Source organism: Rhinopithecus bieti, unplaced genomic scaffold (genome assembly GCF_001698545.2).
Source record: "Rhinopithecus bieti isolate Rb0 unplaced genomic scaffold, ASM169854v2 scaffold_5476, whole genome shotgun sequence".
Lineage (NCBI taxonomy): Eukaryota > Metazoa > Chordata > Mammalia > Primates > Cercopithecidae > Rhinopithecus > Rhinopithecus bieti.
The window spans coordinates 3,088,809-3,114,779 of NW_016805433.1; the positions used below are offsets into that span (position 1 = coordinate 3,088,809).

Genomic DNA, 25,971 nt, shown 5'->3' on the forward strand with positions numbered 1-25,971 from the left:
GGGTCATTTCTGTGTGTCACTTTATTTCTTTTTATATAGCTATATTTAAACAATAATGCTATCTTTTATAAGGGTTTGTCTATTTACCTATTCTTTACTCAGACGTTGATGTAGACTTGTCAGATTATTCTGAGTATTGTTAACAGTGCCTTTTCGATGGATTTCACACTTTTTGGCTGTCAACTTGTGCCATATACACACAAAATTTTGTGGAAGGCAGTTTTAACTTTTGAAGAATATCTGTCAAAGTTTAAAAGAAAACAAACGTATAAAAGTCCATTTTTCCAGTGTTTAGCATTCTAGTAAGCATGAGGTCTGTTTGACATACAGTGCATGATGGCATTATGATAAGCCATACAGAGACGCAGATTATATTGAACTCATATAAATGTACAGAAATAAAATATTAGATTTATATCAAATTTCCAATTGAACGAGTGGGGAAATCCACAGGAAACGGTAAGATTTAACATTTCAGTTCTACTTATTTGACTAAGTGCGAAACTAGATTCTTTAAAATGTATACCTGCCATTATGTAATTTGTTTCATTTTATTTCTACCTGTTGTGGTTTATAATTAATTACTTTTGTTACTCTTTACATACTGTTTACTTTTATTACAGTTTTTATTGAAGATGGGACTGTTAAAATTGTATTAGGACCAGTGTCTATTAATATGATTAATCATATGTACAAGAGCCCACACGAAAACCCCCCCCCCCCCCCCCCCCCCATGACACAAATGATGTGAATATTCTTCTAAAATTAGAAAATTTCATCGTTTGCATTTATGTAAAGTTATTGTTTTACCAATATCAAAATTTTTCATTTAAAGAAAAATGTCATGAAACATTTCATGACGAGCCACAGAACTTCAGTTTAAATTTTTTCACTTTAGCATGCCTAAATTATACACTCTGAGTTTAAATATCTGTTTAACTGGCTTTATAAAATACAAGCACTACCCACTGGCTCAGTTTGTGTGATAGAATAAATATGTTACCTGCAGTGAAGTACAGACCTGTCAAATCTTTTCCTTAAGGTGCACAGTACAACGTACAGATAGGTTATAGGCACGTGTTCGTGTAATGTACATTTTCGTAACTATTCTTTCCTAAGCCTATTATAACTGTGCAGAGAGAAAAGAATTGATTTTTCTAATGAATCTGTAAAATTATGGCTAACTTCTACAAGTAGGCTTCTAAATAAAATTTTAAAAGAGCAAATGGTGATCAAGTGACTTTTAATACAATATGGTGACTAAATTCATGCTAATTTGTTTTAATCCCCCCTTTTAGGGGGATAGGGATAGCTGCAAAGGATGGCAAAGGACTTGAAAGGTATTCAACAGTGGGAATCCCTGAAGTATGCTTTGCTTGGTGCTTTATATTCATTCTTCTCGAATCCTCTATGAGAACCTTAAGAGGAAGTTAGCCAGATTTTATACATGAAGACGCTGAGGCTCAGAGAGGTTGAATGTCTCCAAAAGCTACAGAGTAAGAGTGGTAGCCCACTCTTACTTTAAGAGTAAAAGCACAAGTTTGAATCTCTAGCTCCATGGTACAGTTAAATAGAACTCTAATAGCACTTCACTTCTAAATGTCAGGAATATAATCCACTGCTTGAATCTATATTGAGTAACGTAACCCCTTTGTTATGAGTAGCACCAGAAAAAAACCCTACTATTAAACATACACAAAATCCATATGAAAGGGTTTTTTTTACACCCCCCCACCCCCACCCCGCCTCAGATCACCTCACCTATTAGTCCATACCAAGTCAACATCAGATGAGTTCCGAGGCATCATTCCTCTCTGGTTTTCCCCCACCCTCCTTTCTTCCCATTCTTGCTCACTGCTCAGGGTCCAATTGCTTCTGGCTGTCATTTGGTTTGGTTTGATTAATTGGGGAGAAAAAGATGGGAGGGCCTGCCGGTTCCTCCTATCTTGTTCATAGCAATAAGGATTAAGGAAAACGGGCCCCTCATTGTCCAACCTCAGTGAAATATCTACAAGGTCATTTTCTTGCTAATACTGGCATGTTTCTACTCTAGATGATGTATGTTGTGCTGTTATGCTAGTTGAATCTTCTGCATCTCACAAAATATCACTTGTGGGAATAATAAACCAGGAGAGTGGTGACCTACCACAGTAATTTGGTGGGTGTCTGAACCAGAGCAATTCCATCTTGAATAGGAGCTGGGTAAAATGAGGCTAAGATCTACTAGGCTGCATTCCCAGATGATTAAGGCATTCTAAGTCACAGGATGAGATAGGAGGTTGGCACAAGATACAGGTCACAAAGACCTTGCTGATAAAACAGGTTGCAGTAAAGCTGGCTAAAACCCACCAAAACCAAGATGGCCACGAGAGTGACCTCTGGTTTTCCTCACTGCTACACTCCCATCAGCGCCATGACAGTTTACAAATGTCATGGCAATGTCAGGAAGTTACGCTATATGGTCTAAAAAGGGGAAGCGTGAATAATCCACCCCTAACATGTTTAGCATATCATCAAGAAATAACCATAAAAATGGGCAACCAGCAGCCCTTGGGGCTGCTCTGCCTGTGGAGTAACCATTATTTTACTCTTCTTAATAAACTTGCTTTCACTTTATGGACTCGCCCTGAATTCATTCTTGCATGAGATCCAAGAACCCTCTCTTGGGGTCTGGATTGGGACCCTTTTCCTGAAACAGGTGTAATATAAATATTTGAATGTTGAGTGCTAACTATGCCAGACACTATGCAAAGTGTTTAGTGAACATTCTCCAGACCTCAAAACCTTTTGAGATTTTTATTTTATATATATTATCTCCATTGGTTTTTTTGGCAGGGATTGTTTTGTTTTGAGACAAGGTCTCGCTCTGTCGCCCAGACGAGAGCAGTGGTGCGATCTCTGCTCACTGCAACCTCCCTTCCCGACTTCAAGCGATTCTTATGCCTCAGCCTCCAGAGTAGCTGGGATTACAAGCATGCACTACCATGCCCAGCTAATTTTTGTATTTTTAATAGAGATGGGATTTCGCTATGTTGGCCATGCTGGTCTTGAACTCTTGGCTTCCTGTGATCGCCTGCCTGGGCCTCCCAAAGTGCTGGAATTACAGCCATGAGCCACCACACCAGGCCCATTGTTTTTAAAGATGAGAAAAGCAGAGGTCAAAGAGGATACTTGGTGAATGCCACAGGTAAGGAAATGACAGAGCAAACCCAGGTCTGAATCCAAAGCCCATAATCTCAAGTGCCTGTGTTTTAGGCCAAGCAAGGTGGCTCATGCCTGTAATCCTAAAATTTTAGAAGGCCAAGTCTGGAGGATCACTTGAGGCCAGGAATTCAAGATCAGCCTGGGCAACATAGGGAGACCCTGTCGCTATTAAAAAAGAAAATAACCAGGTGTAGTGAGGCACAAAGCGACTTGAAGGCTAAGACAGGAGGATCACGAGCTCAGGAATGCGGAGCTGCCGTGAGCTATGATGGCGCCACTGCACTCCAGCCTGGGTGGCAGAGTGAGACCGCGTCTCTTTAAAAAAACAAAACAAAAAGTTGTAAGATAAGAGACAGTATTTTCTGTCTTTGGATTATATACAATAATCCTTGGCCATGTGTTTCAAAGCATACTGTTGATCACCAACGTGACTAGTGGATTTAAATCTTCACATTGGCCTGGTGCGGTGGCTCATGCCTGTAATCCCAACACTCTGAAAGGCCCTGGCAGGTGGATCATCCGGGTCAGGAGTTCGAAACCAGCCTGGTCAACATGGTGACATCCCCATCTCTACTAAAAATACAAATATTGGCCGGGCACAGTGGCGTATGCCTGTAATCCCAGCTACTTGGGAGGCTGAGGCACGGGAATCGCTTGAACCCGGGAGATGGAGGTTGCAGTCAGCCAAGTCTGCGCCACTGCACTCCAGCCTGGGCGACAGAGAGAGACTCCATCTCAAAAAATAAATAAGTAAATGGAATCTTCACATCATTTCTGCTTAATATCTCTGTGGTGTCTAGAGTTTTATTGTGATACCTGGGTCAAGGAAATGTGGTAAAGCCTCTGCAGCGGACATAAAGCCTGCAATTCATGGCTGTAGCTAGGCTCTCCTCACCTGTCCTGCGTCTACAAATTATTTCCGTGACGGTAAGGAGAGCAATTCGTGGAGAATGTGGACAGAACATGCGTGAATCCAAGGCAGAGGTTTTGCCCCGGAACAAGCAGCTTCTGGCAGGGGATGAAAGCCAGCTGAGTTCCAACCGGGGTGCCCTCTCCTTCGCGCAGGCCCCAATACCGTGCTGACTTCGGAAGCAAGTTTCTCGGGAGACTAAGGGATTTGGGGGCAGCGGACGCCACTGGAGGGAAATGAATTCACCTAGGGAGTCGGGGAAGGGCTTAGGGTTGCCGCTCCTGGCACAGCTGCTGGAAATCCTAGTCTTTTTATCTGTCTTCGCAGACAAGGGGCCAGCTCACCCCACCTGGCAAAGCTGCAGGGCTTTTCCACCAAGCGGACAGAAGGGCAGCCCTCTCGCCCAACCAAGAAGCCGTGTTACCCCAGCTTCGGCACCTGGCTTCCGGGTTTTCTCCCCGCCTATTCCGTTTCCGGCCGTTCCCGCCCCTTTTTTTGGTCGGCCTGGGTGTTCTGCAAGCTGGCTAAAAAGGGGAAGCGGCCCAGATGCTAAGTTCTGTGGCCGCCGCAGGGTCTGTGAAGGCGGCGTTGCAGGTGGCCGAGGTGCTGGAAGCCATCGTAAGCTGCTGCGTGGGGCCCGAGGGACGGCAGGTTTTGTGTACGAAGCCGACTGGCGAGGTGCTTCTCAGCCGGAATGGAGGCCGCCTCCTGGAGGCGCTACACTTACAGCATCCCATAGCCAGGTACCCGCGTCCCACACGCTAGCCCGTAGCTGGGCACACCAGGCAGCCTCTGTGGACCTCTTGTCCCATCCTGAGGCTATACGTACTTGGAAAGACTGACCTCGGGTGAAACCGCTGTCTGCTCGGAATTAGAGCCCTGCCCAAGGGAACACTCCTTTACCCCAAATCTTATCAACTCCCAAGCCACTTCTCCCCACTCCACCCAACCGTAGAATCTGGGAATAGAGCAGAATTTTTTCCAAGAAAGGAAAAAACTAAGGATGTATCAAAGGAACAATATTCTCATTTTATACTTATGGCTGTGTAAACATGGTTTTAATTTAAGATGTGGGAAACCAGCCTTCTGAAAATGAGTTGCTTTCTTTCTTTTTTGTACAGGATGATAGTGGACTGTGTTTCCAGTCATCTCAAAAAAACAGGAGATGGTGCAAAAACATTTATTATCTTTCTTTGCCATTTGCTTAGAGGACTTCATGCAATCACAGACAGAGAAAAGGATCCTTTGATGTATGGAAACATTCAAACCCATGGAAGGCATTGGAAAAATTGTTGTCAGTGGAAATTTATTTCCCAGGCTCTCGTAACTTTTCAGACACAAATATTAGACGGTATTATGGACCAGTACCTAAGTAGACACTTTTTGTCTATCTTTTCATCTGCTAAAGAAAGAACATTGTGTAGGAGCTCTTTAGAGTTGCTCTTAGAAGCATACTTTTGTGGAAGAGTGGGACGAAATAATCACAAATTTATTTTACAGTTGATGTGTGACTACTTTTTCAAGTGTATGACTTGTAAAAGTGGGATTGATGTATTTGAGTTAGTGGATGACTATTTTGTAGAGTTGAATGTTGGTGTCACTGGCCTTCCTGTTTCAGATTCCAGGATCATAGCTGGTCTTGTGCTTCAGAAAGATTTTTCTGTGTACTGCCCAGCAGATGGTGACATACAAATGGTGATAGTAACAGAAACCATTCAGCCTCTTTTTTCCACTTCTGGGTCAGAGTTTATTCTAAATTCAGAAGCACAGTTTCAAACATCTCAATTTTGGATTATGGAAAAGACAAAAGCAATAATGAAACATCTACGTAGTCAGAATGTAAAATTGCTCCTATCTAGTGTGAAACAACCAGATTTAGTTATTTATTATGCAGGGGTGAATGGCATATCAGTGGTTGAGTGTTTATCATCAGAAGAAGTTTCTCTTATCCGGAGAATCATTGATCCTTCTCCATTTGTACCACCACAGGCCTTTTCACAGTGTGAAATATCTAACACTGCTTTGGTGAAATTTTGTAAACCTCTTATCCTTAGATCCAAAAGGTATGTTCATCTTGGCTTGATTGGCACGTGTACATTTATACCACACTGTGTAGTTCTTTGTGGACCAGTGCAGGGTCTCATTGAACAACATGAGGATGCTTTACATGGAGCATTTAAAATGCTTCGGCAATTATTTAAAGACCTTGATCTAAATTACATGACACAAACCAGTGACCAAAATGGCACTTCGAGTCTTTTTATTTATAAGAACAGTGGAGAAAGTTATCAAGCACCAGATACTGGTAAGGGCTCAATACAAAGGCCATATCAGGACACAGTTGTAGAGAACAAAGATGAATTGGAAAAAACTCAAACATATTTAAAAGTACATTCTAATTTGGTAATTTCAGATGTAGAATTAGAAACATATATTCCATATTCAACCCCAACAGATACATTCCAAACAGATGAAACGCTGAAATGTTTGTCTTTGGAAAGAAACAGGCTAACTGATGATTATGAACCATTACTCAAAAACAATTCCACTGCTTATTCAACAAGAGGAAACAATAGAATAGACATTTCTTATGAAAATTTACAAGCCACAAATATTACTGGAAAGGGAAGCATGTTACCAGTGAGTTGTAAGTTACAGAATATGGGTACTTCCCAGAGTTACCTTTCCTCATCTATGCCAGCTGGTTGTGTTTTGCCAGTAGGTGGTAATTTTGAGATCTTGTTACATTACTATCTTCTCAACTATGCCAAAAAATGCCATCAATCAGAAGAAACCGTGGTTAGTATGATAATAGCTAATGCACTTTTAGGCATTCCCAGAGCCCTTTATAAATCTAAAACAGGAAAGTACAGCTTTCCACATATATATATAAGAGCTGTCCATGCACTGCAAACCAATCAACCCTTGGTAAGCAGTCAGACAGGTTTGGAATCAGTAACAGGTAAATACCAGCTACTAACTTCAGTTCTTCAGTGTTTGACAAAAATATTAACCATTGACTTGGTAATCACTGTTAAGAGACACCCTCAGAAAGTTCACAATCAAGATTCAGAAGATGAACTATAACATCAGAAGTTTTTAACCAAACTTTTCATCTAACTCAAGCCAAGTAAAGCAGGCATGTGACCACCGATGCTAAAGTCAGTTCAGTCTGCTTAGGAAAATAGCGTAACTTTAAAAGTCTTTAGAAGAAAGGCACTAAGGTCACCAGACCAGATGCAAATATTAAATTACTTTATGGAACAAATCTAGAGGGGAAGCCAAGATTTGGCTAAGTGGGTCTGTTTGTTCCCTATTTTATGCCTCTGTGTCTCAGCTCTGTGTTAGCCTGTGTGTCTAGTGGAGGGTGTTTCTTTGTAGCTCCTTTTTCTTCTGTATCTTTTTCACTCCAGCCCTCCTTCATTGTTATGTGTTTAGTTCATAGAATCATTTAATTTCTGATTCAGGTAGGCTTATTCTAATTGTTTTTAATATTGAATACATTACTTGCATTAATTTTCCCTACTCATACTTTGTAAAGCAGTGAATAAAAGGCTCAAATTATTTTTTTGAAAAGCATAAAATTAGCAGTGAGTAAAAGGCTCAAATTTTTTTTCAAAAGCATAAAATTAATTTTACTTTTATGTGGTCATTGGTTTATTGCCACCTTGGATAGATTTTCACCTTCGATATACCTTTGAATATATGTTATCTGAAATATAACTATGCATTGTGAACTCTTTCATTTCTGTAGTAAAAGGTTAATACTAGAAAGGATATATAATTAATACTATCATTTTCTCCTGACCCCAAGAGCTTATAAGGATATTTCATGTATTTACTGGTTTTTCTTGTATTTGGTGCATAGCCAGAGTTCCACAGTAACAAATAATTTGACAGTTTTTATTTCTAATGTTTATTTGTTTTATTTTTTATTTTTATTTCTAATTTATTTCATTTACAAATGTTCATATTTTAAAAGCTTATCAATGTAAATAACATTATGCATCTTGTCATGGACAAGGACAGTGTCTTCTACCTTTATCAGTTCTCTGTAATAGCCAAAACAGTGCTATATTTACTCCAAGTATTCAGAAGTGCTTGTTGAATAAAACAGTGTTATCTTTAATTCATTCCTCCAATTACATGTTTCCAATTTACTTATTCAACAGATTCTTACTTGGGTTGGGATTGAACTTAGGAAAACTGAAGAAAAAAACTTTCATTACAGTTGAAAAGTGGTGACTAATGTATTTTAAAACTATAATATCACGATCTTTTATATTAAATATAATTCTGGTTTTTTAAACATTTATGCTATATGATGCATTATTTTGTTTCTGTGAATATGGAGAGAATAAATTAGCTCTTTTGCTTATTCATGGGTGAATGAACTTACTTTAAAATTGCTGCATAATTTTTTTCTTTTTTTTTTAAATTGGTTTTCAGGTCATTTGGTCACTTTCCTTTTTTTGTGGTTGTGTTAAACACTCCTCCATTACTGTAAGCATTTAATGACCTCCAGGCATGCCCAGTGCTTTGCATATAATAGGTATAAATAGTCACTAGTCCAGGAACGGGGGAACCCTGTTGTGAAGTGAAACTGAGTCTTTGTATGTTTGGCACTTGGTCTAATATCTTACACACAATAGATTCCTGTTGAGGACCTATTTGTTGAATGAATTAGTCATTTGGTCCTCATAGATGGGATTATAATTTCTATAAACTTTCATGGGCAAAGGACTTCTCTACACAAAGTAATCCTTTTTCTTTTCATTAAAAGAAACCCCTCAGAAATAGTGGTAAAACTTTCATGGATTTATCCTTATTTACAGAATGACACTAGAGAGTTTACATCACTGAGTTAGATAGGAAAACACTTTTAAAAATGTAATTACATTATACTTATACCCTCTACCACAAAGGATGTGAAATGACCTGCAATAAGAACAGACCACCCCCACCCAAGAAAAGGAACAGACAAAATTACAGTAAAATCTGAATGAAATTTAAAAATCAAGACCAAGGAAAATGTAAAGACAAGTTAAAATCAAGATCATGTTTCTATTTTGTACTGCTGCATAATGAATAATCCCAAAACTTAGTTTTTTGAATTATTATGTTATTTACTTGTGATTCTGGGGGTTGACTGGGCTTAACTGGACAATTTCCGCTGTATTCTTTTGTTTAGCCGTCATAAGTATCACCTGAGGTTCAAGGGAGACGAATGCAGGCCCCACCACTCAGTGGGAACAGTGTCAGTGTCACATCATAAGAGCATGTGGGATGGGATATATTGAAGCAGCTATCTTTGGAAAATACAATCTGCTGCACCATGGGAGGGAAAAGACAAATACGCATTAACTTGTCAGCTGCGTTTCTTTTTATTATTAAGTTACATGTCGATCCACCTCCCACAAACACATTTTCTTCAATAATCATTATAGACCTTCTTATTTTTTCTCCTTGGGCCAGCATGAGCCATTTTTATTTTCAAAGCAATAGACACTAAATAGTTAAACTTGAACATCCTTGAACTGGTTCAGCCGGGGATGCTATTTAATCATGTTGTACAGGAATTGCCATGTTATCCACATTTCAGACTAAAAGGGAAGGGGAAGAAGAATGCAGTTTGAGCTTGAACTTTTATCAGAAATTGCCCGTCCCCTCCCAAAAGAAGTAGAATATGTCTTTCCCATCATCGTAGCTTAGCAGAGAAAACAAAAACTACAGCTTACAAACCATGTATATGTATGTATATATAGTTATTAATTGCCACTTTGTCATAGCAAAAGATTGCTAACAGCCTGAAAGCTAGATGGATTCACAAAGAGAGGCAATGATTTGGAGGGGTGGGGGTGTCTCCTACCAATCAGGAGGAGGTAGGAAGATTTCTCAATGTCATTTTGATTTTTGAACCAATTGAATATTACCTATACAAAAATGAAATAAAATTTTAAAATAGATCTAGTGCGAGCATATAGAGAATACTCTCCAAATAGTAATTAAGTAATAAGGACCCTGATCTAAGGAAATGCAAGATCAGTGTGGAAGAAAAACTATGTGAGAGACACCCTGACAAATAAGTAGAACTTTGACAATAAAAGATATACACCTAAAGAAAAGGAATATTCTCTTAGCTACACCTGGCTTAGGATTGTTTCACCAGTTCTTGAAATATGAGAACATCCTCACTTGGCAGGGCAAAGAGATGTGAGCTATGGAAGAGTGCCAGCAAGCAGTGCTTCATTCTCTGGGAATTTCCACAGTGCAGGGTCTGGCTCTCCCTTATGCAGACTCACCATCAGATTTTTGTCAGCACACTGATTATGGCTTTGTCTCAGGGGCTAACTCGCACGAAGCTTGTGAATGTGATAAATTTATTTACAGTGAGAACTCTCCCAGGAACTAGAATGTTCCAAGTCCATATGGCCAATCTTTCCTTTGTGTGTGGACCTCTATGGGAAGTCAAACAATAATCAGGTGCTTGCTCAGTAAGCATAGAATCAGAACAAGAGAAATCAAATGAAATATGTGGTCTTCTTTCCAGTCCATTCATGCTCCAGTTCCCCATGGCATAGTCCTGGCCTTCCTCTACCTACAGTTGCTTCCTAGGAGAGCCTATCCTTCCATGATGGCTTGGGTGCCAATAGATGCTGATAATCCCAAATTATATATTTCCAGCCTAGACCTCTTTGAATTCTCAACTCATTTATCCACCTGCCAACACAGTCTCCACTTGGACGCTCACCCTTAACATGCCCAAACTAGAATTGCTATTTCCCATATCCTAACCCTAGCCCTCCCACTGTCGTCCCATGTCTGTTAATGGTATCACCCACCTCCCACCTGCTCAGGACAAAAACCTAAGATGCACATTGACTTGTCTTCATGCTCCACAACCAATTTATCAGCAAATCCTGCTGGCTTCAAATGCAAAATAGGTTTCAGATCCACCCATTTCTCACCATTGCCATTCCAGCCCAAACCACTTCATCTCACATGCACTAGCTCATAATGGTCTTACAGTTCTCTAGAGTGATTCACCCCAACTTTATTTAAAAATTTAAACCCACAAAAAAGTTGAAAGAGTACAATGAAACCTTCATCTAGATTCGCCTATTAACACTTTACCCCCTTTGTGCGTATACACACATGCACACACACACATTTTACTGAACCAATTGAAAGTAAGTTGTAGAAAGCATTATACTTTATCTTTCAGTACCTCAGTATGTTTCCTATGAATAAGAAGTTTCCCCTACATGACTGATTCTTTTGAAATGCAAATCATGGCATGTTCCCCTGCTCAAAGTCCTCCAACAATTTTCCCTCACACAGAATGCAATCCAAATTTGTCATAATCTACAAGGCTTAGCATGACCTGACCCCCACCTATTCCTTAGATCTCATAGTCTACCAGTCTCCCTCTAGCTTACATTCCACCAGTTTACACTTACTGTCTCTGGATAGGTAACACCACATTGAAATCCCCAAATCTTACAGGCTTAAAACAATACAGTCAGGCATGGTGGTGTGTGCCGGTAGTCTCAGCTACTCAAGAGGCTGAAGCAGGAGGATCTCTTGAGCCCAGGAGTTTTGAGTCCAACCTAGGCAACAAAGCGAGAGCCCATTTCCAAACAAAACAAAACAAAAACAACCACAATACAAATAGCTGTTACTCAAATTACATGTCTACTAGAAGACAACTGGTGATTCTGTTTCCTTCCTTACTGCTAGATCTAGGCTGATGGAGCAGCCACTATCGCGCATTGGTGATCGTTGATCGTACCAGAGAGGAAAAAGAGCTCTAGAGCGTTTTACATTGGTTCTGTCTGTAAATGGAACATATTATTTTCGCTTATGACTCTGTCCAGAACTAGTCACAGAGTCCTATAGACATCCACAGAAGAACCAGTGGTGCAATCCTATCTTATGCCCAGAAGGACGGAGAACCAGAACATTTGGCAAACAACACACACAAACGCCAAACTGGCCTTTCTGTTCCCTGAATACACAAGTTTCTTCCAACCTCTGAACTTGCCACTTCCTGTTCTGTCAGCTTAGAACTCTTCTTTAACTCTGATCTCTGTATGGCTCTCTTCCTCACTTTAGGCAGCTATCTCTGCTTAAATATCACATTCTTAGCAGTGCCTTTCTTGACACCCAATCTAAAATAATACCTTATTTCCTCCCCAAAACCTCCCTCCTTCACTATATCTTCCCACCTTGTTAAGCATTTTTTGAAGCACAAACCTGATGTCATTGGTATATGGTTTATTTTTTTAATTGACTGCCTTTCCCACCAGAGTATAAACATGAGGATTTTGACTTATTCGCCTCCGTATCTCCGGCATGTAGGCTAATGCCTGAGGTAGTAAGGACTCAATAAAGTTCAGTGAGTAAATGAAGAAATTAATAGGTCTAGACCAGTTGAAAAGCCTGATTAAAGCTGCCTTTCCCTGAGCAGTAATTGGATGGATCCAATTTGCCTCAATGACTCCATTTATGTATACTTCCAATGCTACTTAAATTCTGATGGACACAGCTTTTTTAAAATACCAGCTTACTGCAGAGTCCCACCAGTTTTGAAACCATTCTGTCTTCTACAGGGACTTAGCATGTCTCTGTTGCTAAACAATTATTTGTTAATTTCAAAGAGTATCTCTCTGTAAGAAATTTTATTTCCAAATTTTTGCCAGAAGCATCACTGTAGTCCCATGTATTGTTGGCATATTGTGGTTGAATCATGCTTTGCTCAGGTTAATGGTATGGTAAAATATGCATAATTCTTACAGTCTCTGTCATTCACAACCAGTTTTTTGGAAGCTTATATTTAGCAACAAGGAAAAGAGGTGGGGGATCCTCATCCCTGCCATCACCAATTGCAGATCTTATTATAAAGAGATATCTGGGTAGGAACCTCCCTGATCACTGCAGCCAATGTTCTTGTGCCTCGACTAAATACACCTACTTACTGATTGGGTGTGTTCCATGAGCTACTCATGGGGTTTCTCATTATGAACTCCATTGTCTGTGTTCTAATGTAGGGAAATCTTGGCCGCAACAAGAGAAATGTCTGTTTTCTTTAAGCAGGGAGCTCCCATGGTATATTTAGTCATCATACATTTCTGAAGACTACATTTATGCAAACTTCCTGAGAGTTCACTTGTTTTTTCTTCACAATTTACAAATCTTTTTTGTACTGAATAAACTCCCATACTGAATTCTTCTAATTTGTATTATGTGTCTTGCAATTTAATTTGCAATGTTAGTCTTAATAATTAGTTTGACGTTCTTACCCAATCTTCCAGATAGTAATTCCTACATGAGCATTAACCAGTGATAACTTGGGCATGAATTGAGAAGGGAGTTGTCTAATGTGCTCCTTGAAAATACTTTGTTGGTTATTTGAGGGAATAAATTTCGATTATTTGCAATATTTTACTCTAACCCTTTTGAGAAATGAGAGACAGAGAGAGAGAGAGATCTTTTATGTATGTATCAAAGGAAATAGAATGAACTGCATAGCTATAACAAAAGAGGGACATTTTACAGATTGTGTTTATTTTCTATGCTTTGAAGCATGGTGTAGTGAAAAAAACACAGTCTTTGAAGTCAAACAGATCAGTGTTGCCATCCTGGCTCTACCAGTTACCTTGTGTAACTTTGGACAAGTTACTAAATACTTCTGCCTTTATTTCCTCATCTGTGAAATGGCAATAATAGTACCTACCTTACATACCTATGGTGAAGATTTAATGAAGATATAAGAAGTGTATGATGGTTAATACTGAGTATCAACTTGATTGGATTGAGGGATACAAAGTGTGGATCCTGGGTGTGTCTGTGAGGGTGTTGCCAAAAGAGATTCACATTTGAGTCAGTGGGCTGGGGAAGGCAGACCCATCCTTAATCTGGTGGGCACCATCTAATCAACTCCCAGCAAATGTAAAGCAAGCAGAAAAATGTGAAAAGGAGAGACGGGCCCAGACTCCCAGCCTCCATCTTTCTGTCATGCTGGATGCTTCCTACCCTTGAGCATCAGACTCCAAGTTCTTCAGTTTTGGGACTCGGACTGGCTCTCCTTGCTCCTCAGCTTACAGACAGCCTATTGTGGGACCTTGTGACTGTGTAAGTCAATATTTAATGAATTCCCATATATATATGTGTGTGTGTGTGTGTGTGTGTGTGTGTATAAAACTCCCCTTTATATCTATATCTATTCGTATATATCTCTCTATATGTATAATCTCCTATTAGTTCTGTCCCTCTTAGAGAACTCTAATACAAAGTGCCTTGCACAATGCCTGCCACATTATTAAGAGCTTAATATTAGCTTTATTTCTTCCTTTGGTTGACTATACTTTTTTAACTTTACCCCCCTTCCTCCAGTCTTTCAGTTATACTAGCTATTCTGAGTCCTAAGTGTGGCATCATGGGAATAGGAGAAACTTTTGAGATCCATGCCAGCATGGACTATGGATGTTACAGTTGTCACAGAAATGTGTTTTTGCAGACTGTATTTTCCTCCATATTTCCCTTGCCACATGGTCTTCTTAACAGTATGACCTAGACACTCCTCCCATAGAGCAGTGGAGTCTATGTCCCCTTCTGTTAAACCTGAACGAGCGCTTGAGACAGCCTTGCCCAATTAGACTCTAATGAAAGTGATACTGTATAATTTAGATTATGAATGGGAATATTGAACCTCCTGAATCTCTTGACTTCTTACTTTTGGAACCCAACCACCATGCTGTAAGTAAGCTCAAGCAGCCCAAGGAGAGGCCCACGTAGAGAGGAACCAAGGTCCCAATTCACAGTCCTGGCAAAATTTCCAACCAATATCCAAGCACCAAATTTCTAGTCATTTGAGTGAGTCTTTGAAGTGGCTCCCCCAACACCCAGAATATAGGTTTTCTTCATGTGAGTTCTGCCTATCCCCACCTAAAATAATTATATTAGTACAAGAAGAAAACTTTCCTGTTATATTTTAAGAATTTGATCTTATGAGTAAGTCAGCAAGTATGTTATTCAGCTGGAATGCACAGATAGAGCAGCACATGTTGTCAAAACATTGACGTACTTCTGATTTGGTTTTGTAAATAGCTACTGTCTTGAGCCTCCCAAGTGCCACCATCCTTTCCCACATCTTTTCCTGCCATCCTGGCCTTACAGCCCCTCTCCCCAGACCCTGTGGGCTACCCCACAACTCAGGTTAATGCCTGGCTCAATAGAGGGACTTCCAGGGATTCTGCCTCAGTTCTTTGGTGTCCACTCTGATGAAGTATTAGACATACCATACTGGTTTAAGGATTTGGAGTATCATTCCTTAATACGGTGTGTGCACATGCATGTGTATATGTGTAATATACACATTTATGTGATCATGCCACACATACTGCTTTTCAGTGTTTTGTTTTCTTTTGCCTTTCTGCTTATCTCCCCACTCTTTTCTGCTCCTCCCTTCACTTTGGATCCCAGCCACCACCCCCGAACCCAAGTAATCCTGTGAAATACCTACCTGATGTTGTTCCACACATTTCACTGTGCTGCTTATAAAATCATATACAAGCATGTGCGTACATATTCTTATATGTTTATTTGGATTGTTTTTGTCCTACTTGGTTGAGATTCCTCTTTGCTTCTTGTCACACTCGCTGTCCCCCAGGGAAGGCAAAGGGACTTACTTGTTGGGTTGGGTGGAAGAACAGCACATGCTTGGCTCAACATTCACTTTCTTTCTCTTAGTTAAAGAAGGGAAGCATGGTCAGCTTTACTGTCATAGGCCTGGAACAAGAGTCAGTGCTGTTGGGGACCATGACTGCATCTGGTCTGATTTAGAGAGGGAGCATGGACCAGCCTGTTCAATTTAGCACCTAAGGCCTGCTCTTCCACATAAACATTATCCGGAGTTACTGTAGTTTTTCCAACTCCCTCAAGCTTGACTCCCCTGTCTGCCTCCCAATGGGAGTAGAGTTGCTTATTGGTTCCTCTAAAACCCCATAATCAACAGATATCACCAGCCTTATTTTTAAGACAGAGTCTGACTCTGTCACCTAGCCTATAGTGCAGTGGAGTGCACACACGGCTGAACTGCAGGCTGAACTTCTGGGCTCAAGTGATCCTCCACCTCAGTGCACACCACCATGCCTAGCTAATTTTTAAATTCTTTGTAGAGATGAGGGTCTCACCATGTTTTCTAGCCTGGCCTCAAACTCCTGGCCTCAGGTGTGAGCTGCACCCAGCCAATAACCCAGCTTTAAAAGCAGTCACTGGCATGAGCTTAATTTACCCAAAGAGACCCAAATGCTGTTATTTGGCATAATATTAATTTTTTTTCCAGCTCCAGGATGAATTGAGACTCTAAAAAAGCCAAATTATTGAGAGAACCAGTGTTCCATGTTCTGTGCCACTGAATAAAAATGCCTTGATTAAACAAACCTACTGCACATATAGAAAGATGAAATCAGAGACAATCTCTTCAGGTTGCAATCCCAAAGCTTGTCAAGGCCCAGCAGTATTCCTGCTTTTGGGTGCCATGAAATTTCTCTACTTAAGTTATCTCAAAGAGTCTAATACTTGTAAGAAAGGAAACCAATGAAAATGCTTTAACGAAGAAAGTAAAGAGATGGAAAGATTAGACAGATGGAATATTTTATGAATTTGATTAGGTAAACAGAAGGAGTCAGGGAAGAAAGTGGAAATGAGTTATTCCAGGGTGATGAGATGAAGATATTAGGTCTAATTAGGGTAGATTAGAAAACTACTAAGCACCAAGCATATAAATAGCTTACAATGGCTAATTAGGTATGACTGGAAGCTACATCAAAACTCTCATTAGTTAAATGCTGCCAGGTTCCATTATGATTGAATATGTCCAAAAAAGGGCATGTATGACCAAAGTAGTAGTAGATAATACAACTTTTAAGTTTGGTGTGTCTTGTGTTTTGTTTAAGAAATCTTTGACTACTCCAAAGTTTGGATATTTGAAATGGTACTAAGAAATCTCAGAAAAATACTGAATTTGGGTAATTTCTTCAGAAATGCAAAATAGAAGTATTTAAATATATTTTAAAATAATATATGTTGATGCATATAAATATTAAATATCTGTAAAATTGAGAAATCTAGTATAATCCACTCACACTATGAGAACTATCTTACAATACCATAATGATGAACTGAAGAAAAAAGTCACTTTCAAGTTATCTCTTTTCTAACTCATAACAAACTTGATTTGATCTATTCTTCCAACAAAACATCTTCATGCAAATGCTTTAAATAGTAAAGCACAATTAAAATTCTTCATTAGAATTGCCGTTTTACTCACCATTCTCACTGAAATTCTTCCAGTCAGCAGCTTCTTTGGAAATACAGAAAGCAACCTCCTGGCACTGTAACATGAACCAATCTGCAAAGATTTTATAATAGCACAGTGAAATGACTTTTACATTTGCCGTACTAAGCATCTTTAGTATGCCATACTTAGTACTGCCATACTAAGTAAAACATAAGTATGGCATGGTACAGAGAACATGGGCTTTAGAGACACACCGACTTGGTGTTTGCATCCTAGATATGCCATTTACTAGTTGTGGGACCTTAAACAAGTTTCTCAAATTTCCCATCCTTTCCCTTATTGGTTCTTCCAGTTCTATATTGTTGTGTAACAAATTATCCCCAAATTTAGTGGCTTGAAATAGCAAACGTTTATTCTCTCACATAGTTTCTGTGGGTCAGGAGTCTGAGAGTAACTTCACTGGGTGGTTCTGGCTCAGGGATTTTCATAAGGTTGCAGTCAAAATACTGAAGACCTGAGAGGCTGACGGATCCACTTCACTCACTCACATAGCTACTGGCAGGAAGCTTCAGTCCCTCGCTCTGGGGGGGTCTCCATAGGGCTGCTTGATGTGTTCACATAACATGGCAGCCGGCTTTCCCACAGTGACAGACCCAAGAGAGAACAATGCCTGTTTTGTTTTGTTTTTTAGACAGAGCGTTACTGTCGCCCAGGCTAGAGTGCAGTGGCACAATCTCAGTTCACTGCAACCTCCGTCTCCCAGGTTCAAGCGATTCTCCTGCCTCGGCCTCCTGGAATAGCTGGGATTACAGGCACGTGCCACCACGCCTGGCTAATTTTTGTATTTGTAGTAGAGACGGGGTTTCACCATGTTAGCCAGGCTGGTCTCGAACTCCTGGCCTCAGGTGATCCGCCCACCTTGGCCTTCCAAAGTGCTGGGATTACAGGCATGAGCCACCGTGCCTAGCTGACAACAGTGCCTTTTTTGTTTTATTTTTTTATTTTTTCAGATGCAGTGTAGTTCCGTTGCCCAGGCTGTAGTGCAGTGGCACAATACCGGCTCACTGCAACCTCTGCCTCCTGGGTTCAAACGATTCTCCTGCCTCGGCCTCCTGGAATAGCTGGGATTACAGGTGTGTGCCACCACGCCTGGCTAATTTTTGTATTTTTAGTAGAGACAGGGTTTCAGCATGTTGGCCAGTTTGGTCTCAAACTCCTGACCTCAGGTGATTTGTCCGCCTTGGCCTCCCAAAGTGCTGGGATTGTAGGCATGAGCCACCGAGCCTGGACAAGAACCGTGACTTTTAATGTCACTCCTGCTGCATTCAATTCATGAGAAGTGAGTCACAGAGTCAGCTCACACTCTATGTGAGAGGAAGTAGGCTCCACCATTAGAGGAAGGAGTGTTGAAGAATTTATGGATGTGGTTTAAAATCATTAAGTCAATAAAACAGAAACAATAATATTAGCCTTATCTCACACTTTAAAAGGTCAAAGGTAAACATCAAGAACCATGCTGGCTTAGAAACATATACATTTACTGAGTCTTCATTGAGTACCCTCCTGGGCTGCACACTCAGAATTAAACCATGAGCAAAACTCACAGAATGCCTGCCCTCATGAAGCTCACAGTTTAATGGGGAAGATTGACGTGAATCAAATGTTACATAAACAAATGTAAAATTGCTGCCTCGGTATGTGCATGGTGCACAGTAGAGGGATTTGATGTAATCAGGAAAGCTTCTCTGAGGAAACTATGTCAACACTGAGATCTCAGGGTTGAGTAAGTGTTGATGAAGTACAGAAGGAAGAGAAGAGAGTTGTAGGTGAAATATTCGACGGGCATGAGACTTGTGGATGGAGACGTGGAGAGGACAAGGCACTGAGGAGGCCAGCGTGGCTGGGGCAGGGAGGCTGCATGTGGTTGCGGGAGAGGTGTATTAGTCCGTTTTCATGCTGCTGATAAAGATATATCCAAGACTGGGAAGAAAAACAGGTTTAATTGGACTTACAATTCCATATGCCTGGGGAGGCCTCAGAAGCATGGCAGGAGGCAAAAGGCACTTCTAACATGGTGACAGCAAGAGAAAAATGAAGAAGCAAAAGCAGAAACCCCCTGATAAACCATCAAATCTCATGAGACTTATTCACTATCCTGAGAATAGCACAGGAAAAACCGGCCTCCATGATTCAATTACCTCCCCCTGGGTCCCTCCCACAACAAGTGGGAATTCTGAGAGATACAATTCAAGTTGAGATTTGGGACACAGCCAAACCCTATCAAGAGGGAACAAGGAGTCAGACCTTGCCCTACTCATCTGGTCTCTAATAAAGGAAGAGAAGAAAACATTGTATATGCTTATGTGAAATCAGTGATTACCAGGGAATAGAGTCTGGGGTAGGGATTAACTATGAAGGGCATGAATGGGCTTTTGGGGATGATAGGCTGCTGTGGATCTTGCTTGTGGTGATGGCTACAAAACTGTGTGTGCTCGTCAGAACTTATAGATCTGTGGACTGAACACGATGAATTTTACTATAAGTAAATTATGCCTCAATAAACTGGACTTTTTTTTAAAAAAAAAGACACTTTTATGCAGGCACTTTAACAGAGGGGTACCATAACAGTGAATTTTTCTATGATATGGGTTTTGGATTTCATCCAAACAGTGTAATTCCTGTCACATCAAAAGAAGACTGTCATCACGAGGCTTAACCTGTCCAGTGGTTATCTGTAACTAAAACCTCCCAGTCAGTGATAGTGAGCTCTCTCTGTGTGTGTGTGTGTGTGTGTGTGTGGTTTTGGTGGGAGAGATAAACACATCTCAAAGTAAATTAAATTTAGGAGACTTTTCGGTATTAAAATATCATGTTTTCATAACTTTGCAAAACACAAAGGAAAGGAACATTTTAGAGGTAATGAATCAAGTGACTCTACAATATAAATGCTTTTTTGATTGCTCTGTTTTTATTCTGAAAAGGTTGTTGTATAAATACAATTCTAAGATCAACAATGATGCTTAACAATGGAATTTAAAAGATTATTATTTTGTTACAAAACCCTTAACAGATGTGAAGCAAAACAGGTTTTCCTAACTCAGAAGCTGATATAGTACTTGAACTATTATCCTTAGGCAAGACACTGATACCATTAAGCTTTTGTGAAATTAAAGATTTGAGAAGAACATTGATCATTGCAGCATTGGACTTCAATAGCTGAGCTCTCAAGGTTTTCAATGTAAGATGTTGTTAATGAAAATGAAATGTATAGTATTCCACTATATAAATATGCCACCATTGATTTATTCGTTACAAAGCAATGGGAATGACTGCCTACAACTACACACAATACTGTGAATTCACTTCACAAATAAAAGAAGACAGGTACAAAAGTTTATACTGTATGATTTCACCTAATGAAAAGCATCAAACCTGGAAAAGCTAGTCAATGCTATTGCTAGCCAGTACAACAGTCCCCTTGCAGGGCAGCAGGGGGGCCTAGTGACTGAAAGAGAGCATGATGTGGATTTCTTGGTGTGGATACTGTTCTATTTCTTTATCTGGGAGCTGGTACCATAAATGTATTCAGTTTGTTATTCATCAAGCTGTACACTTACATGCATTTATATATGTATGTTATACTTCAAAAAAAGTTTTTTTAAAATAAAAAAGAAATATATGGCACAATAGCAGAAGACTGTGTCATAAAACAGAAAATTAGGACATTAGCCTACAGTTTCTCATGATCGCCGATTGCTCTAACAAAAGGCTGCTATACACTTGACAACAGAACTGTCCTATCTGAGCAGATGCCCCTCTTTGGTTTTTTTTTTTTTTTTTTGAAACTTTTTAAATTAACAGATAAAATTGTATGTATTTACTGTGTACTACATGATGTGAAGTATATATGCATTGTGAAATGTCTAAATCTAGCTAATTAACATATGCATTACCTTATAGGGCTGTCTTTGGGACGAGAACACTGACATCTGCTCTCGGCATTTTTCAAGAATACAATATGTAATTAACTATAGTCGTCCAGTTGTACAACAGATGCTTTCAACTTATTCCCAACCACCTTATTCCCTGGTAACTATCTTTCTACTATCTACTTCTATGAGATTACATAAAAGTAGACTCCACATCTAAATGAGATCATGCAGTATTTGTCTTCCTCTGCCTGGCTTATTTCATTTAACATAATGTCTTCCAGGTTCATCCATGTTGTCACAAATAACAGGATTTCTTCTTTTTGTGGCTGAATAGTATTCAGTTGTGTATGTGTACCACATTTCTCTTCATTCATTCGTGGATTGATGTATATCCCGGCAATTGTGAATAGTGCTGCAGTAAACACGGAAGTGCCGCTATCCCCTCAACATGTTGATTTCATTTCCTTTGCATATATGCCCAGTAGTGGGATTACTGAATCATATGGTAGTTCTATTTTTAATGTTTTGAAACATCTCCACACTGTTTTTCATAACAGCTGTACTAATCTACATTCCCACCAATTGTGTACAAAAGTTGCCTTTTTTCCATATTCTTGTCAACGCTCGTTAACGTTTGTCATTTTGATAGTAGCCATTCTAACAGGTGAGAAGTGATATATCCTTATAGTTTTAATTTGCATTTCCTTGATGATTAGTGATGTGCAGCATTTTTTAATATACCTGTTAGCCACTTGTATGGAAGACCCCCTTCCCCTCTCTTTGAGCAGGCAGCTTCAGGAGTAAGGGAGCATGAAATCAAGCCTAGCAACCAACAACGTAACAGAAATCATAGCCCAATCACCTTCATGTTCTCATGATAAGATTTGGGACTTTTACATAACAAATTCAGTTGCTTAAAAACTGAGCCAGCCATTAATATGCGACAGTGTTGGGGCATAGCACTTCTATAGGGCTTGGAAGTTGGAAAATCTGTTTTCTTGTATTTCTCCTGCTTTCACTATTTATAAGCAAATTTATCAAGCACAATTTTATGCAAGTCCCTTTGCCGGAAGCTGTGGGGGATAAAAAGATACACAAGACACAGTTCTTGACTTCAATAAGCTTGTGATCTCAGGGAGAAAGCCTCACACCATGAAAAGATTAACCAAAAATACATAGCGGTATGTAAAGGTTGAATGGGGGAGTGCTGATTAAATGCAGCTTTTATCATGTGAGGTGAGAGCTTACTGCAGGCAATAAAGGACAGAGAAAGCTTATCAAAGGAAAGTAAACTTGAGTTGGAATTTGACGGAAGGGATTTAAAGGAATAAGCTAGACATGAAAGTAAGCTAGACGGGAAATTTCAGGAGAGAGAAATCATGTAAATAAAGATGCTAAGGGATCAGTACACAAAGGACATTTAATTGGGATTGCCTCATGGCACAGAGTCTGAGAAAATATGTTCAAAGAAACAGTCCAGCAATTAAAAGTAATTCAAATCTTTGCTGGAATCTTTCAAAGGCTGTCCACAGGGATCTATCCAATTGGTAATCCCAAGCATCATTTCCTATAATATCTGTTTCTACATTTCTTGAGGTCTAATATCTCTCACATATTGCAGCTATAACTAGACCAAGGGTTGGTGAATTTTTTCTCTAAAGAACCAGATAGTAAATAGTTCAGTCTTTGTGGGCCGGATAGGCTCTGTTGCAGTTATTTCAATCTGCAGCTGTAGCCACAAAAGCAGCCATAGACAATATGTTAATGATGGATATGGGTGTGTTTCAATAAAACTTTATTAGCAATAATAGGTGGCAGGCTGCATTTGGCCCACAGGCCATAGTTTGCGTATCCCTGAACAAGACTTATTTCCAATACCGCCAACAAAGTCAACCCCTCCTCACAATCTAAATTCTCCTTTTCTTTTTTATCCTTTCCCTGTCCTTTTTCTTGTCTCTCACAGTTAAATTTTATTCCCTATGATGCCAGTTCCTGTTTTTCATTAAGAATCAGTGTCAATGGGTAGAGAAAGACAGAATAGGAATCATGACATACCAGGGAACTATTGACCATTTCTAACAATGAAGAGTGAGTCAACCCAAGGAATATTTTAAGAAAATTAACCTGGCAGCACTGTGTAGGATGGATTGTAGTGGGTATTAACAGGAAGCAAAGAGACCTGTTAAGAGGTTATGGCAAAGAACTGATGCAATATATGGAGTATAAACTAGAATGTCAGCTAGGAATGGGAAGAAGGGATGGGCGTGGGACAAAGTGTGACTCAACGATTAGCTGGAATTGACATTGATTAGATGCAAGGGAAAAAAGTCAGTAAGTGAAGGATTCCTGCGATGCAAAAGCTGAGTCAGTAGGAAAATATTTGAATCATTTTTGTCTAATTTTGAGTTCTTCTTTTGCCCCTCAAATATCAGTGTCCTCTGGTTTCTTTAGCCTCCTCTCCTCTCCCCTCCCCTCCCCTCCCCTCTCCTCTCCTTTCCTTTCCTTTCTTTTCTTTNTTAGTTTTGTCTTATGTGTATAGTTTTAAGAATGTAGAGTCTTAAGAAGTCCCCTCGAATTTTATTTAAAATTTTTTAAACCTGAAAATAGTTGAGAGTAGTAGCAATAAAACTCATACACCCTTACCCTAGATTCCCCAATTATCATTTGACCAAATTTGATTTTTCTTCTCTTCTCTTCTCTCCTCTCCTCTCCTCTCCTCTCTCTCCTCTCCTCTTTCTTCTCTTTTCACTTAATAAAATTTTCCTGGGTGGCAGGATTTGAATTCATGGCTTTGACTATGACTGCTCAGCTGATAATTTCCAAATCTGTTATCTCTAGCCCAATTGTCTCTGGTGAGATGCAGACCTATTTATTCAACTCCCTAGTTGGTGTTTCTAGGAAACAGGAAGACCCCAAGTCCCCTCAACTCAGGGTCCAGTTGACTTTTGATTTTATACTACTTTCAAGCAAATTAGTTAGCCTGTTACTATTTTATGGATGCAGGCAGAAGAAACAAAACTGAGTCAGAGACAAAGGTCCTTTTTACTCACAGCACAGCAAGCAATATGAGCATTAGCATGCTGGCATCAATTACTCTTGCACCCCAAATCCCATGAAGATGAAATGGGGGGCCAGATGGAGGCCTGTACATGCAGTTGATTGTGTTACAAGAAAGGACAAGAAGCTTGAGGAACCTACTATTTTATAGCAAGCAATGAGCAAGCCTGCTGCCTATTCTGGAAGGAGTCCTTCAAGGTTGCTCACTACCATAAGAAGGCTGAGATATGTATGGCCCAGGTAAAGAGTGGTCAAGGCCAGCTGGCCACAGTGGCTCACGCCTGTAATCCCAGCACTTTGGGAGGCCAAGGCAGGTGGATCATTTGAGGTCAGGAGTTTGAGCCCAGCCTGGCCAACATGGTGAAACCCCATCTCTATTAAAAATGCAAAAATTAGCCAGGCATGGGGTCGGACACCTGTAATCCCAGCTTCTCAGGAGGCTGAGGTGCAAGAATCACTTGAACACAGGAGGCAGAGGTTGCAGTGAGCCGAGATTGTACCACTGCACTCCAGCCTGTGTGGCAGAGTGAGACCCTGTCTCAAAACCAAAACACAACAAAACAAAAGAGTTGTCAAGGCCTTGCATTCTTCGCATATTCAGATGTAAAGGATCACAAAAGACCAACGGAAGATTGTTCCAACACTCAGCATGTCCAAAACTGAATTCACCAGCTTCTTCCTTCAACCTGCTCTTCTATTTCCACACTTGGTAAAGGGTACCATCTCCTATTGTAATCACTGAAACCCCAAATTAGCAGTTATCTCAGGGTCCTCCCTATTTGTTTCCTGTGACTGCTAAACAAATCATCAGGCCAGGCGTGATGGCACATGCCTGTAATTTCAGCTATGTAGGAGGCTGAGGCAGGAGAATTGCTTGAGGCTAGGAGTTCAAGACCACCCTGGGCAACATAGTGAGACCCCATTGCCCCCCAAAAAAATGAAAAAGCAAATGATCACATACTGGATGGCTTAAAACAACATAAACTTATTCTCTCACAGTTCTGAAGGCCAGAAATCTGACTGAAGACATTGGAGGGCTGTGCTCCCTCAGAAGGCTCTTGAGGAAAATCTGTTTCTTACCTCTCGCAGCTTCTGCGGGCTCCAGGAGCAGCTTAGTTTGTGGTCATATCACGTCCAGCTCTGTCTCTGTGGTCACATCGCCTCATCCTCCTCTGCTGTAAAATCTCCCTCGACCTCACCCTTATGAGGACGCTTGTCATTGGATTTAAAGCCTACCTGAATAATCCAGGCTAAGATTACCCTCTCAAAAATCCTTAATTTAATCACATGTTTTGCCATATAAGGTAATAATCACAGGTTCTAAAGCTTCGGGTGCAGACATATTTCTGAGGGGCCACCCTTCAGTTGACTGCAGCCACCAAGTTCTCTAAACGCTCTGGCATAGTCATTTTTAATGCAATAAATATCCATTGAATTTAGGAGGTATCTGCATAGAAGTAATAGTTAAAGCTGTAAAAATAGATGAGTCTCACTTCAAGAAGGAGAAAAGAAGGAACTATTCTTTATGGAGCTTGGAGCTTGGTGTTCTTATATAATTTTTTTTT

General features: G+C 40.1%; 1 protein-coding gene across 1 annotated transcript; it reads left to right on the forward strand.

Moving 5' to 3' along the window:
- Nucleotides 1-4,245: 4,245 nt before the first annotated feature.
- On the forward strand, nt 4,246-8,508 carry BBS10 (Bardet-Biedl syndrome 10). Its single transcript, XM_017872517.1, has 2 exons — nt 4,246-4,857; nt 5,236-8,508. The coding sequence occupies exons 1-2, from the start codon at nt 4,661-4,663 to the stop codon at nt 7,199-7,201; spliced, it is 2,163 nt and encodes a 720-aa protein (XP_017728006.1). The 5' UTR covers nt 4,246-4,660; the 3' UTR covers nt 7,202-8,508.
- Nucleotides 8,509-25,971: the final 17,463 nt, after the last annotated feature.